This window comes from Sparus aurata, unplaced genomic scaffold (assembly GCF_900880675.1).
Source record: "Sparus aurata unplaced genomic scaffold, fSpaAur1.1, whole genome shotgun sequence".
Classification (NCBI taxonomy): Eukaryota; Metazoa; Chordata; class Actinopteri; order Spariformes; family Sparidae; genus Sparus; species Sparus aurata.
This window is the reverse complement of record NW_022045195.1, coordinates 12501-23992: the sequence shown is the minus strand read 5'-3', so window position 1 is coordinate 23992 and position 11492 is coordinate 12501. Positions and strand designations below refer to the sequence as shown.

Here is an 11492-nt window from a genome sequence, read left to right as displayed (position 1 = left end):
TGGATGCCTCTTTAGCGTGTCCTGCTCTGATTTATGAAACCAAACCTTCACCTCGATGACATCTGAGCTGCATTCAGACGGGTGTGTTGAGCTGGTAGGCCCGGTTCAACAGAGGGTCCAGTCCCTGAGCTGTGGTGCTCTGGAAGGTTTCTACTGTGAAGTAAAGATGAAAACATACCTGAAGTTCTGCAGCCCTCATTAGAACCAGAGTGGGCCTGGTGTGGGTTCTGTGGTCCAGATTAAAAACAGCAGTGATGGATCTTTCCTTCGGGGCTCCTGGGAGTTCACTGTGAACTTCATCACTGTAACTTTATTACAGACACTGCCTACAGTGGAACATTATTTGGAGTATATTTTCCAGACTAACTTTGATGTAATGACCTTCCATTATTGCTTTTATTGCTTTTTATTACATTTGATCTCTTTCTAATCCACCTTAAAGCACTTTGCAGCCACCTTCTGCTGAGTCCTCCTGAAGATGAAGAGTATCAGCTGCAGAAACAGAGTTCACAGAGCGCTGGGATCAAAACGATGAATAACAACTCTTCTTCTTTCTGCTCTCTCTCAGGTTCAGGACGTCATTCCACGCTGTGCCGACCCAGTAGAACCAGTAGAACCAGTGAAGTCCCCCTCTGCATTAGAAGAAATGGCTCGGGCAGCCATGTCTGTGCCTCCATCCTCCCTCACCTGCCTCCAGCGCTCCCGCCTCTCCTCGTCACTCCTCTTCTTCCTCCTCTCCTGCTCGCTCCTCCTGTCCTGTCCGGGATCGGTCGATGCAGGTTCATCAGAGAAGAACTGCTCAGCGAGTGGAGACCCGTGTCAGGAGGGTGGGTCCTTACTACTACTGACTCTCTTAGTTACTGACTGTGTGACTTTCAGCTTTAATCAACCTGTCGCTCTGATATCAGGAGACACTTTGTCAATAATGACAGCAACGCAGTTTCACAGTAAATCATCAGTTCAAACATGGACGACCTGAACAGAACCGACTTCAAAACGGGCCTTAAAGTCGCTCAATGTTAAGTTCAGATCGGGCTGCAGATTGTTCCGTGCAGTCGGTGCTGATGGATCTAAAATCTTTTCTGTGTCTGTTCAGTTCAGACTGTCAGGACAACAAATAGAAAAATGTCTAGAACAAATATTCTGATCTCCATATTTGAGTTTGAGAGAGAAGATAAGTAAACACGACTTCAGCCAAGAATTAGTTTCGTGAATAAAGAACTAGAAAATGACTGAAGTGACGTGCACACAGTAATATATAATAATATAATGCACAATGGTGAATCAGAAAGCCAGATAATATAAACAGTACTTACTTTTCATTAATTAAGCATGATTGATTATTATGTGGAAGATGATTATGTAGATGATGCGGCTGCATGGCATTAATGCATTCTGGTGTCCTGCAGATGTATTAATATATACTGTACTACAGTGTGAGGAACCAGCGACACTCGCTTTATATTCGGACTTTGGGCTGAGGGTTCTGCAGGAGCGGCTCAGCTGAAGCTCTGTAATAATCTACTCCTGTTGTGACTAATTAGAAAATTCTTAAAACCTCTTTTTTCTCTTCATATCGTATCAAACACACTGTAGTTTTCTCCTCCTGCACGGGTTTATGTATATTTCCCGTGTGGTCCCAGTTTATAATTAGTCTCCTTACGTTCAGCCTCCCAGAAAGCATTGCAGTATATTTTGGCAGCTCATTCTGTGCGACCCGTCCAGAGTCCCTGCAAACAACAGCACAGAGATGTGTTTCCCACTTACTCACAGCTGAACAGTGAACAGTGTCAGCAGAATATTTGCAGTGTTTAACTCCCCACGAGGCACCAGCGCCTCACCGCTGACTTATCAGCTCTCTGTGGCAATTTACTGCCCAGAAACTGGGGCGCATTGATCCACTCCAATAAGTTTGAGTGGGACAAATGGGATGTGGAGAATTTCTCACTTATTATAATGTTAATCAGGTTATTCTGCCTCTGAGCGCTGAGACTGAGCTCCAACATTAGAGAGAGAGATTAGTGAGGGTGTTATGCTGAATTATTGCAACCAAATATTTCTTGTGATCCCTGTTTAATCATCTTTATATGTTCTGTTCTCCCGTCTCATTCCAGGAGTGGTTCTGCCTGTGTGGAACCCACAGAACCCTTCAGTCGGGGACAAGGTGGCCCGGGCCATTGTTTACTTCGTGGCGCTCATCTACATGTTCCTGGGCATGAGCATCATCGCAGACCGCTTCATGTCGTCTATAGAGGTGGGCAAGGTTCCATTACCAGTTCCTCCTCAAGGTGTTACGTCATTTTTCATGTCGGTCATCATCAGAAAACACACAGTGACAAACAGTCAGCGTTGTTCTTTCCTTTCCTGTTCTCTTCCTTCTCTTACGCTCCATTTACTTTTGTCTCCTTTCCTTTCCCTTTCTTTGTCTCCTTTCCTTTCCTTTCCCTTCCCTTACCTACCATTCCTTTTCCCTTCAATTTCCTCTTCATTTTATGTTTCCTTCTGGTACCTCCTTCCTTTCCCTTCCCTTCCCTTTCCTTTCCTTTCCTTTCCCTTTCTTTTGTCTCATTTCCTTTTCTTTCCTTTGTCTCCTTTCCTTTCCCTTTCTTTTGTCTCCTTTCCTTTCCTTTTCTTTCCTTTTGTCTCCTTTCCTTTCCTTTCCTTTTGTCTCCTTTCCTTTCCTTTCCTCACCTTTCCTTTCCTTTCCTCTCCTCTCCTCTCCTCTCCTCTCTCCTCTCCCCTGTCTCCTCCTCTCCTCTCCTCTACAGGTAATAACCTCCCAGGAGAAGGAGATCACTATAAAGCGTCCTAACGGTGAGACCACCACAGCGACGGTCCGGATCTGGAATGAGACCGTGTCCAACCTCACCTTGATGGCGTTGGGTTCGAGTGCTCCTGAGATCCTGCTGTCTGTTATTGAGGTGAGTTCACTGAGCCGGGCGGTGTCACGTTTGATCAGCTGACAGAGTGTAATGGGACCGCAGTAATCTGATTACCCCACCTGCAGGTGTGTGGTCATGGCTTCGAGGCCGGCTCTCTGGGCCCCAGCACCATCGTGGGCAGCGCCGCCTTCAACATGTTCGTCATCATCGCTCTGTGCGTCTACGTGGTTCCTGACGGTGAGACGCGGAAAATCAAACACCTGCGAGTGTTTTTTGTGACGGCGGCCTGGAGCATCTTCGCCTACATCTGGCTTTACCTGATCCTGAGTGTGTTCTCCCCCGGAGAGGTGGAGGTGAGGCGCGACACACCTGTGAGCTGGGAGGGAGAACCACAAGAAGGGAGGTGCTAACCGTCTCCTCTCTCCTGCAGGTGTGGGAGGCAGTGCTGACCTTCCTCTTCTTCCCCCTCTGCGTCGTCCAGGCCTGGGTGGCCGACCGCCGCCTCCTCTTCTACAAGTACGTCCGCAAACGCTACCGTGCTGACAAGCACCGCGGCATCATCATCGAGAGCGAGGGAGGGGCGGACGGAGGGATGGGAGGTCTGGACGGAGGTGGAGGGGCGCTGGGCCCCGGGGGCTTCACCAAGATGGACATGCTGGAGCTGGACGGACAGATGGCGCTGAACTGTCACAGCGGGATGGACGGCGGGATGATGGAGGAGGGAGGAGCGAAGGACGAGGAGGACGAGGCCAGAAGGGACATGGCGAGGACGCTGAAGGACCTGAAGCAGAGGCACCCAGATAAAGACATGGAGCAGCTGATTGAGATGGCTAATTATCAGGTAACACTGTTATGTTATATATCAATAACACTGTTCTGTCTGCATTAGCCAAGTGTGGAGCCAGAACTGGGAGGTGATTAGCTTAGCTTAGCTTAGCTTAAAGACTGGGAGCAGCTAGCATAGATCTCTTCAAAGCTGACCAGTAAAGACACAAACAGAAACTTTGTGGTTGTTAGAAATTTTTTTTGGAAAGAGTGACAGTTACAGACGTTGTTAGCAACCAGCATCCAAAAGCAGTGACTTCCCGGAGTTGCTGTTTAACGCTAGTCGGCCAAAACATGTTATCTTGTGGCCTGTTTCTCCCTATAAAGACACAAAATGTCTGTGTTAGTGTTTGTGTATGGGTGAGCTTCAGAGGTGCATGTTGACGTATATTTGAGTATTTTGGAGAGAGCCTAGCTAGCTGTTTCACCTAGATTCCAGTCTTTATGCTAGGCTAAGCTAATCGCCTCCTGTAGCTTTACACTTAACATTAAAGTTGTCTCAGTCTTTCTCCTTCAAATAAGTAAATAATCTGAGGTTTATCCAAAAATGTCAAGATACTCCAACAAGACACACACACATACGTCAGGTTTTAGTCAACATGTCACGCGTTAGCCGTTAGCTACGAGGCCTGAAGCACGGATGAACAGCCTGTTCTTGTTTGCTCGGTCTCCACTCCATCTTTTCTCCTCAGGCTTTGTCACACCACAGTAAATATAACTTCCTCCATCACAGTTCAGAAGCGACTCGTCTGAGAGTGACTCTGTGTTGGAGGTGACGCTGTGGCACCTTCAGTCGTGAACAAGGTGTTTCAGTTGATTGCTGTGAAGGACAACACACTTCAAAATGTTCCTGAGCAACTTCTGAGCTGCATTAGTGTTAATATTCATCACATTGCTTCCTTAGTAGATTTGCTTTAAATGAACCTCTTGATTGGTCTCATCTATGTTTCTCAAAGAATGATAAGGAAGCTAATGAAAGTGTCAGACAGCCACTCTCTCTCTCACACATATGATCAGATACACAGACACTCGCTGTGTACAGTGATGTTTATGTTGATGAAATCACTAGTCTGCGCAGAGGAAGGCTCCAGTCTGCTTGACTGACAGCAGTGTAACATGTGACTCTTCTGGCATCCAGGTGATATTTCTCCCGGTAAGTCGTGTGAACGTTAGACGTGAGCTTGACAAGTTTAGTCGTGGCGTTGGAGGCCATGTTTTGGCAAAAAATGTGTAACTCAAGGTCTTCAGAGCGTCCAGCCCAGTGTGACACATCCGGCTGGACGCTGTGAGGAGGAGAGAGAGAGAGAGAGAGGGACCGGTTCTGGTTAAAGACCTTGGGTTCAGATTTTTGGGAATTTTAGATTTGGGTTTGTGAGCTTGATATTTAATATTTCTAGGTGATTAAACGACATGTTTGATTCTAAATTTAACTTTGAGTTAAATTTTTAGCTTAGCCGAGTCTCGGTTGTCATTGTGTCACACAGATTAATTGATTAGTTGATTAATCTGGTCTCCTCCCTCGTTAAACACAAAGGAGCTGCTTGTAGACGGCTGTCGTACGCACACAAACACACAAACACACAACACACAACACACAGTTCACTATGCAGGTATCAGGACCTCCCCGCTGCAGACGGCTTTACTTCCTGGTCCTTTAAGGATCCCTCCACGCTCGGCTGTAGACGCTGTCCACGTCTCTGCTGCTCTCCCAGTCCTGCTTCCCCTCTCTGCCTCCTCTCCAAGTCTTTCCCTGTCTTAATGTTTTTATTTTTGGAGGTGGAAGGAGAAAGGAAAGGATTGGCATCGAGGTTCTGGTGGTCATAAAGAATCTCTACAGCGGGCTCCTGTGGTTCTGTTAGACTTAAGACAACTTGCTCAGCAAAATGTTCAAGTTTTTAACTAAATGAAGCATCATGGATTCAGAGAGACGCAGACTTCATGAGCATCCTGAAACTACGACGCTTCACTTAAATATAGATAAATATCTGGTTGAATCTAATCATCCCAACTACAGCAGCCAGGTTGTTAATGTTCTATTTGTTGGATCATTAGGATATTAAATTGCTCTTCACTCATACATTCTTATTGAAGTCATTACTTACAGATCGATGTGGCTCGTTAGATCTAAAGTTTGGAGCTGAAGTTCATCTTTAAAGGAAGCAGACGTCAAATCGTTGTTAGAGACTGATGGAGGATTTCTGTCTCAACAAACTCAATGAACAAACTCTTTGTTTCCATGACTGAATAAACAAACACACTGTTTTACTCTGTTTATATGTGGCGGACCCTGCCACAGCGATCTGGGACCTTATTTAACAATTAACATGTCTGACTTTGTATTATTACCTCGTTAATATTGTAAATATTAAAATACTTAGTGCTTCTTTAAGTTATGGATTAAAATGATAGAAACAGTCCATCAGCTTGTTCATTGTTTGGCTTTGTTCTGGTTCAGGTTCTGATGCAGCAGCAGAAGAGCAGAGCGTTCTACCGGATCCAGGCCACCAGGATGATGATCGGAGCCGGAAACATCCTGAAGAAGCACGCTGCCGACCAGGCCCGCAAGGTGAGCCGCACCGGACCTGCTCTCAGCCATGACACACACCTGACTCGGTCCTGACGTCTCACTGTTTTCACTTCTTGATTTGCTTCAGGTGGTGAGCAGCCACGAGACGCAGGCCCAGGAGGACGACCCTCACACCATCCGGATGGACTTCGAGCCTCCTCTGTACCAGTGCTTTGAGAACTGTGGCTCCTTGAAACTGACCGTGGCCCGACATGGAGGAGACTCTGGAGTCACCGTCAAGGTGAGTGAAGACACTCCGAGCAGCCGAGACCAGAGAGAGACTCTGACCTGAGTCCACTCACACCTCCTGCAGACCTGAGTCCACTCACACCTCCTGCAGACCTGAGTCCACTCACACCTCCTGCAGACCTGAGTCCTCTCACACCTCCTGCAGACCTGAGTCCTCTCACACCTCCTGCAGCTCTCCTGGTCTCAGTCGGAGAGACTCTGACCTGAGTCCACTCACACCTCCTGCAGACCTGAGTCCACTCACACCTCCTGCAGACCTGAGTCCACTCACACCTCCTGCAGACCTGAGTCCTCTCACACCTCCTGCAGACCTGAGTCCACTCACACCTCCTGCAGACCTGAGTCCACTCACACCTCCTGCAGCTCTCCTGGTCTCAGTCTGAGAGACTCTGACCTGAGTCCTCTCACACCTCCTGCAGACCTGAGTCCTCTCACACCTCCTGCAGCTCTCCTGGTCTCAGTCTGAGAGACTCTGACCTGAGTCACTCACACCTCCTGCAGACATGAGTCACTCACACCTCCTGCAGACCTGAGTCACTCACACCTCCTGCAGACATGAGTCACTCACACCTCCTGCAGACCTGAGTCCTCTCACACCTCCTGCAGACCTGAGTCCTCTCACACCTCCTGCAGACCTGAGTCACTCACACCTCCTGCAGACCTGAGTCCTCTCACACCTCCTGCAGACCTGAGTCATCTCACACCTCCTGCAGACCTGAGTCACTCCCACCTCCTGCAGACCTGAGTCCTCTCACACCTACTGCAGACCTGAGTCCTCTCACACCTCCTGCAGCTCTCCTGGTCTCAGTCTGAGAGACTCTGACCTGAGTCCACTCACACCTCCTGCAGACATGAGTCACTCACACCTCCTGCAGACCTGAGTCACTCCCACCTCCTGCAGACCTGAGTCCTCTCACACCTACTGCAGACCTGAGTCCTCTCACACCTCCTGCAGCTCTCCTGGTCTCAGTCTGAGAGACTCTGACCTGAGTCCACTCACACCTCCTGCAGACATGAGTCACTCACACCTCCTGCAGACCTGAGTCCTCTCACACCTCCTGCAGACCTGAGTCACTCACACCTCCTGCAGACCTGAGTTTTCTCACACCTCCTGCAGACCTGAGTCACTCACACCTCCTGCAGACCTGAGTCCTCTCACACCTCCTGCAGACCTGAGTCCTCTCACACCTCCTGCAGACCTGAGTCCTCTCACACCTCCTGCAGCTCTCCTGGTCTCCGTCTGAGAGACTCTGACCTGAGTCCTCTCACACCTCCTGCAGACCTGAGTCACTCACACCTCCTGCAGACCTGAGTCCACTCACACCTCCTGCAGCTCTCCTGGTCTCAGTCTGAGAGACTCTGACCTGAGTCCTCTCACACCTCCTGCAGCTCTCCTGGTCTCAGGCTGAGAGACTCTGACCTGAGTCCTCTCACACCTCCTGCAGCTCTCCTGGTCTAAGGCTGAGAGACTCTGACCTGAGTCCTCTCACACCTCCTGCAGCTCTCCTGGTCTCAGGCTGAGAGACTCTGACCTGAGTCACTCACACCTCCTGCAGACCTGAGTCCTCTCACACCTCCTGCAGACATGAGTCACTCACACCTCCTGCAGACCTGAGTCACTCACACCTCCTGCAGACCTGAGTCACTCACACCTCCTGCAGACCTGAGTCCACTCACACCTCCTGCAGACCTGAGTCACTCACACCTCCTGCAGACCTGAGTCCTCTCACACCTCCTGCAGACCTGAGTCCACTCACACCTCCTGCAGCTCTCCTGGTCTCAGTCTGAGAGACTCTGACCTGAGTCCTCTCACACCTCCTGCAGACCTGAGTCCTCTCACACCTCCTGCAGCTCTCCTGGTCTCAGTCGGAGAGACTCGGAGCCTCCTGGTTCTGGAGGCTGATGAAGTGGCTGATAGAGGAGTGCACATGCACAACACAAACCACATTTTAGCTCTCAGCTCAGGTTGTAACTGGTAGAAAACACACATCCTCTTGCAAAGGCTCATTGATCTGAGGCTTAACGCGGCCTGATAGTCTGAATAAGAGATTTTCCTCCGAGTCTCCCGCAGAGAGTCTGTGTCAGAGGAGTGATATCTGATCTGCTCGCCTGCGTCTCCTCTGTTCTCCCTGTATACAGATGAATGTAGAGCTGCAGCATCAGAGCTGCAGAGGGATTCTGGTACCGAGGCCTCCGTCTGACGTCTGCTGAAGGCTGCTGTTGTAGACTGAAGTGGCCTACTTAGCCCACACAGGCTCTTCAGGCAGACCGGCACTCTGGAGACCAGCACATTATTATTTTCACCAAACAGAGAAATGATTGAAAGTTTCAAGAATCTATTCACAAACCCAGACTTCAGTCTGAGTGTTTTATTATACAAGAGAAGTTAAAAAATCATATAAATGGAACAACTACAAACTCAGACCTCCGTCAGCTGAGAGCAGCGAGAACCGGCAGGACAGACGCTGACATGTTAGCAGCTTTAACACAATATAGCTAACCTGCAAGCTAACACTTGCTCAACATTAGCTTTCATTTGGAGTGGTGTGATTTGTTCCCACCTGAGCAAGCTTTGTCTCCTTGTAGCTCTGTTTTGGTCTCCATCAACAAGTATATTTGTCTCAAGCTAATGTAGCTAAGTGGCAGAAAACACTTAGTACTTAGCTTGGCATCAGCTTCCTTATCCAACTCATCCTTGTAGCTCTGTTTTGGTCTCCATCAGTACTTGCAGTTGTCTAATTATCCACTAAATGCTCCAGTATTTTGATCCCCAGCTGGTTGATGATGTTCTGCCTCCTGGTGCTCAGCAGGTTTTAGCTGCATGCCAGAAAACCAAAACCACTAAATGTGGATAATGAAGATGAAATATTCTGTGGAGTTGAAGTGAACTGCAGAGTTGCATGATTATTTATTAGTAGGCTAATTAGTGACGAGTGACTTTAACTTTAAGTTATATCACCTAAACTACCGAACCGAAACAATAACACATAATTTACATTAACTCATCAGTTTTTAATAGAATTAATAATATTATAATCTCAGGACTTAATCGTCCGTATCATCTAAAGATCTCAGATATCAGGAGGCCTCTTTTACAGTCGTCCAGCATGAAGATGAAGTGTGATGTAATGAACGCTGCGTCACTTATAAAACCACATTTCACCAAAAGATAAGACTCGACCGGAGCCGAGGCAGCACCTACAGAACCCGGCTGAGTCAGCAGATTATTGTGAAGCGATCTGGTGTTTCCCCAACAGAACCGGTGACCGTCTGGTTCTGAGCCTCTCTGTGGGAGGACGAGGGTTAAACCGCTGGGCAGAGGGAGAGAGGACGAGAGAGGAGAGGAAACAGGGAGCGTGTTCTTGTAGCATCTTCAAAGTCTGTATTATCAGGCTGGTTCTGACCCGAGGGCCCGGTTTAATGAAGCTGTTTCTCTTGTTTTCTCTCACCCTCTGTTCACGTCTCCCTGAATGCCTCTCTCTATCGCTCTCTCCTTCTCTGCTCTCCGTTCCTCCTCTTCCTTTTGTGTTTATCTGCCCTTTTCATATCTGCTCACTTCTGTTTCATCTCTGACGGCTCTTTTCGCTCGCCTCGCCCCGTTTCCCATCTCTCTGTTCTCTATCTGCCCCCAGGTGGATTATCGCACCGAGGACGGCACAGCCAACGCAGGTTCTGATTATGAGTTTGCAGAGGGAACCCTGCTGTTCAAGCCAGGAGAAACCCTCAAAGGTAAAGAATAACATTCGCTGCATAATGTGTTTACAAAAACACACGTCATTGAGGCTGAGCATCGAGGAGGTCACGCACAGGAAGCTCTTTCTGCTGGCTCCAACAGAAAAGTGACTCCATGTTTACTTTGTGGTGCCGTGACCCGATCTGTGCACTCTTTCTCCAGAGATCACAGTCGGAGTGATCGACGACGACATCTTCGAGGAGGACGAGTATTTCTACGTCCACCTCAGTAACCCTCGCGTGGTCGGTTATCCTGAGATCGGCACCGCCCCGCTGGATGCCAGCGCCACACCCAAAGCAGTGCTGGGCGACAACCACACGGCCACGGTGACCATCTACGACGACGACCACGCAGGTAGAAGCAAGCCAAGCAAAACAAGCTAGGCTAACTAGCTCCTCCTGTGGAAGATTAGCATTAATAGTCATGTTATAGTAATAATGATAATTTGATAACAGTATATGATACGTCACCATGACGACAGGGGCGACTCTATAAACAGTTCTGTCACTTTGGATCCTTTCAGTGTTTTTGGCCGCTAACACTCGTACCTGAACAGACTGCAGGAGGTTTAACTGGTTATGAAACAACAGTTTAATGCTGATGCCTGAAATGATCCACATCAGTAACGAGGAGCGGCAGCATGAAGCCTGGTTGTGTCTTTGTTATTATTAAAGGGTCAGGATATCCACAGAAAGTTTTCAGAAGAAGGTTCTGGTCTCCTTCATGTTCAACTTCCACCCAAAGAGAATTAAAGTGAGGGAGGAAGACGTGAGAGTGGGTGTTCACCCAATCTTTACTGCCTTTTATCTGGAGAGAGTGGGTGGTAATCTATTATCCCTGTCTCTGTATATACGGGACACCTTGGAGAGCCGGCGAGTGAGTGAAAGCGGAGGTGATTATCAACCTCATCTCACTCGTCCTTCTGCTGTTTCTCCCCTGTGAAACTTCTTCCTCTCTTCCTTCTCTCTCTCTCTCTCTCTCAGGTATCTTTACCTTTGAGACCTCCAGTCAGAGGGTGAGTGAGAGCGTGGGCGTGATGGAGGTAAAAGTGCTCAGGACTTCAGGGGCCCGAGGCCTGGTAGCCGTCCCGTACCGGACCGTGGACGGCACCGCTAAAGGAGGAGAGGACTACGAACTGGCGTCTGGCAAGCTGGAGTTTCAGAATGACGAGACGATGTGAGTACAGACGTGTTTTACTGCGAGTACTGCGAGTACTGAGAGTACTGAGAGTACTGCG

General features: G+C 48.6%; 1 protein-coding gene across 1 annotated transcript; it reads left to right on the top strand.

The window, feature by feature from the left end:
* Positions 1-548: 548 nt before the first annotated feature.
* On the top strand, positions 549-11435 carry LOC115578176 (sodium/calcium exchanger 3-like). The gene is made up of 10 exons (XM_030411030.1): positions 549-827; positions 2115-2254; positions 2769-2921; positions 3008-3235; positions 3313-3723; positions 6163-6273; positions 6362-6514; positions 10155-10251; positions 10418-10609; positions 11239-11435. Exons 1-10 carry the CDS (start codon positions 647-649, stop codon positions 11433-11435), a joined length of 1863 nt encoding a protein of 620 aa, XP_030266890.1. The 5' UTR covers positions 549-646.
* The last annotated feature ends 57 nt before the right edge of the window (positions 11436-11492 follow it).

Bases quoted from the DNA above. Each gene is read 5' to 3' on its own strand.
- LOC115578176 (XM_030411030.1), top strand. From the start codon at position 647: ATGGCTCGGGCAGCCATGTCTGTGCCTCCATCCTCCCTCACCTGCCTC. The intron at 828-2,114 runs GTGGGTCCTTAC...GTCTCATTCCAG, and splicing joins TGGAGACCCGTGTCAGGAGG to GAGTGGTTCTGCCTGTGTGG. The intron at 6,515-10,154 runs GTGAGTGAAGAC...ATCTGCCCCCAG, and splicing joins ACTCTGGAGTCACCGTCAAG to GTGGATTATCGCACCGAGGA.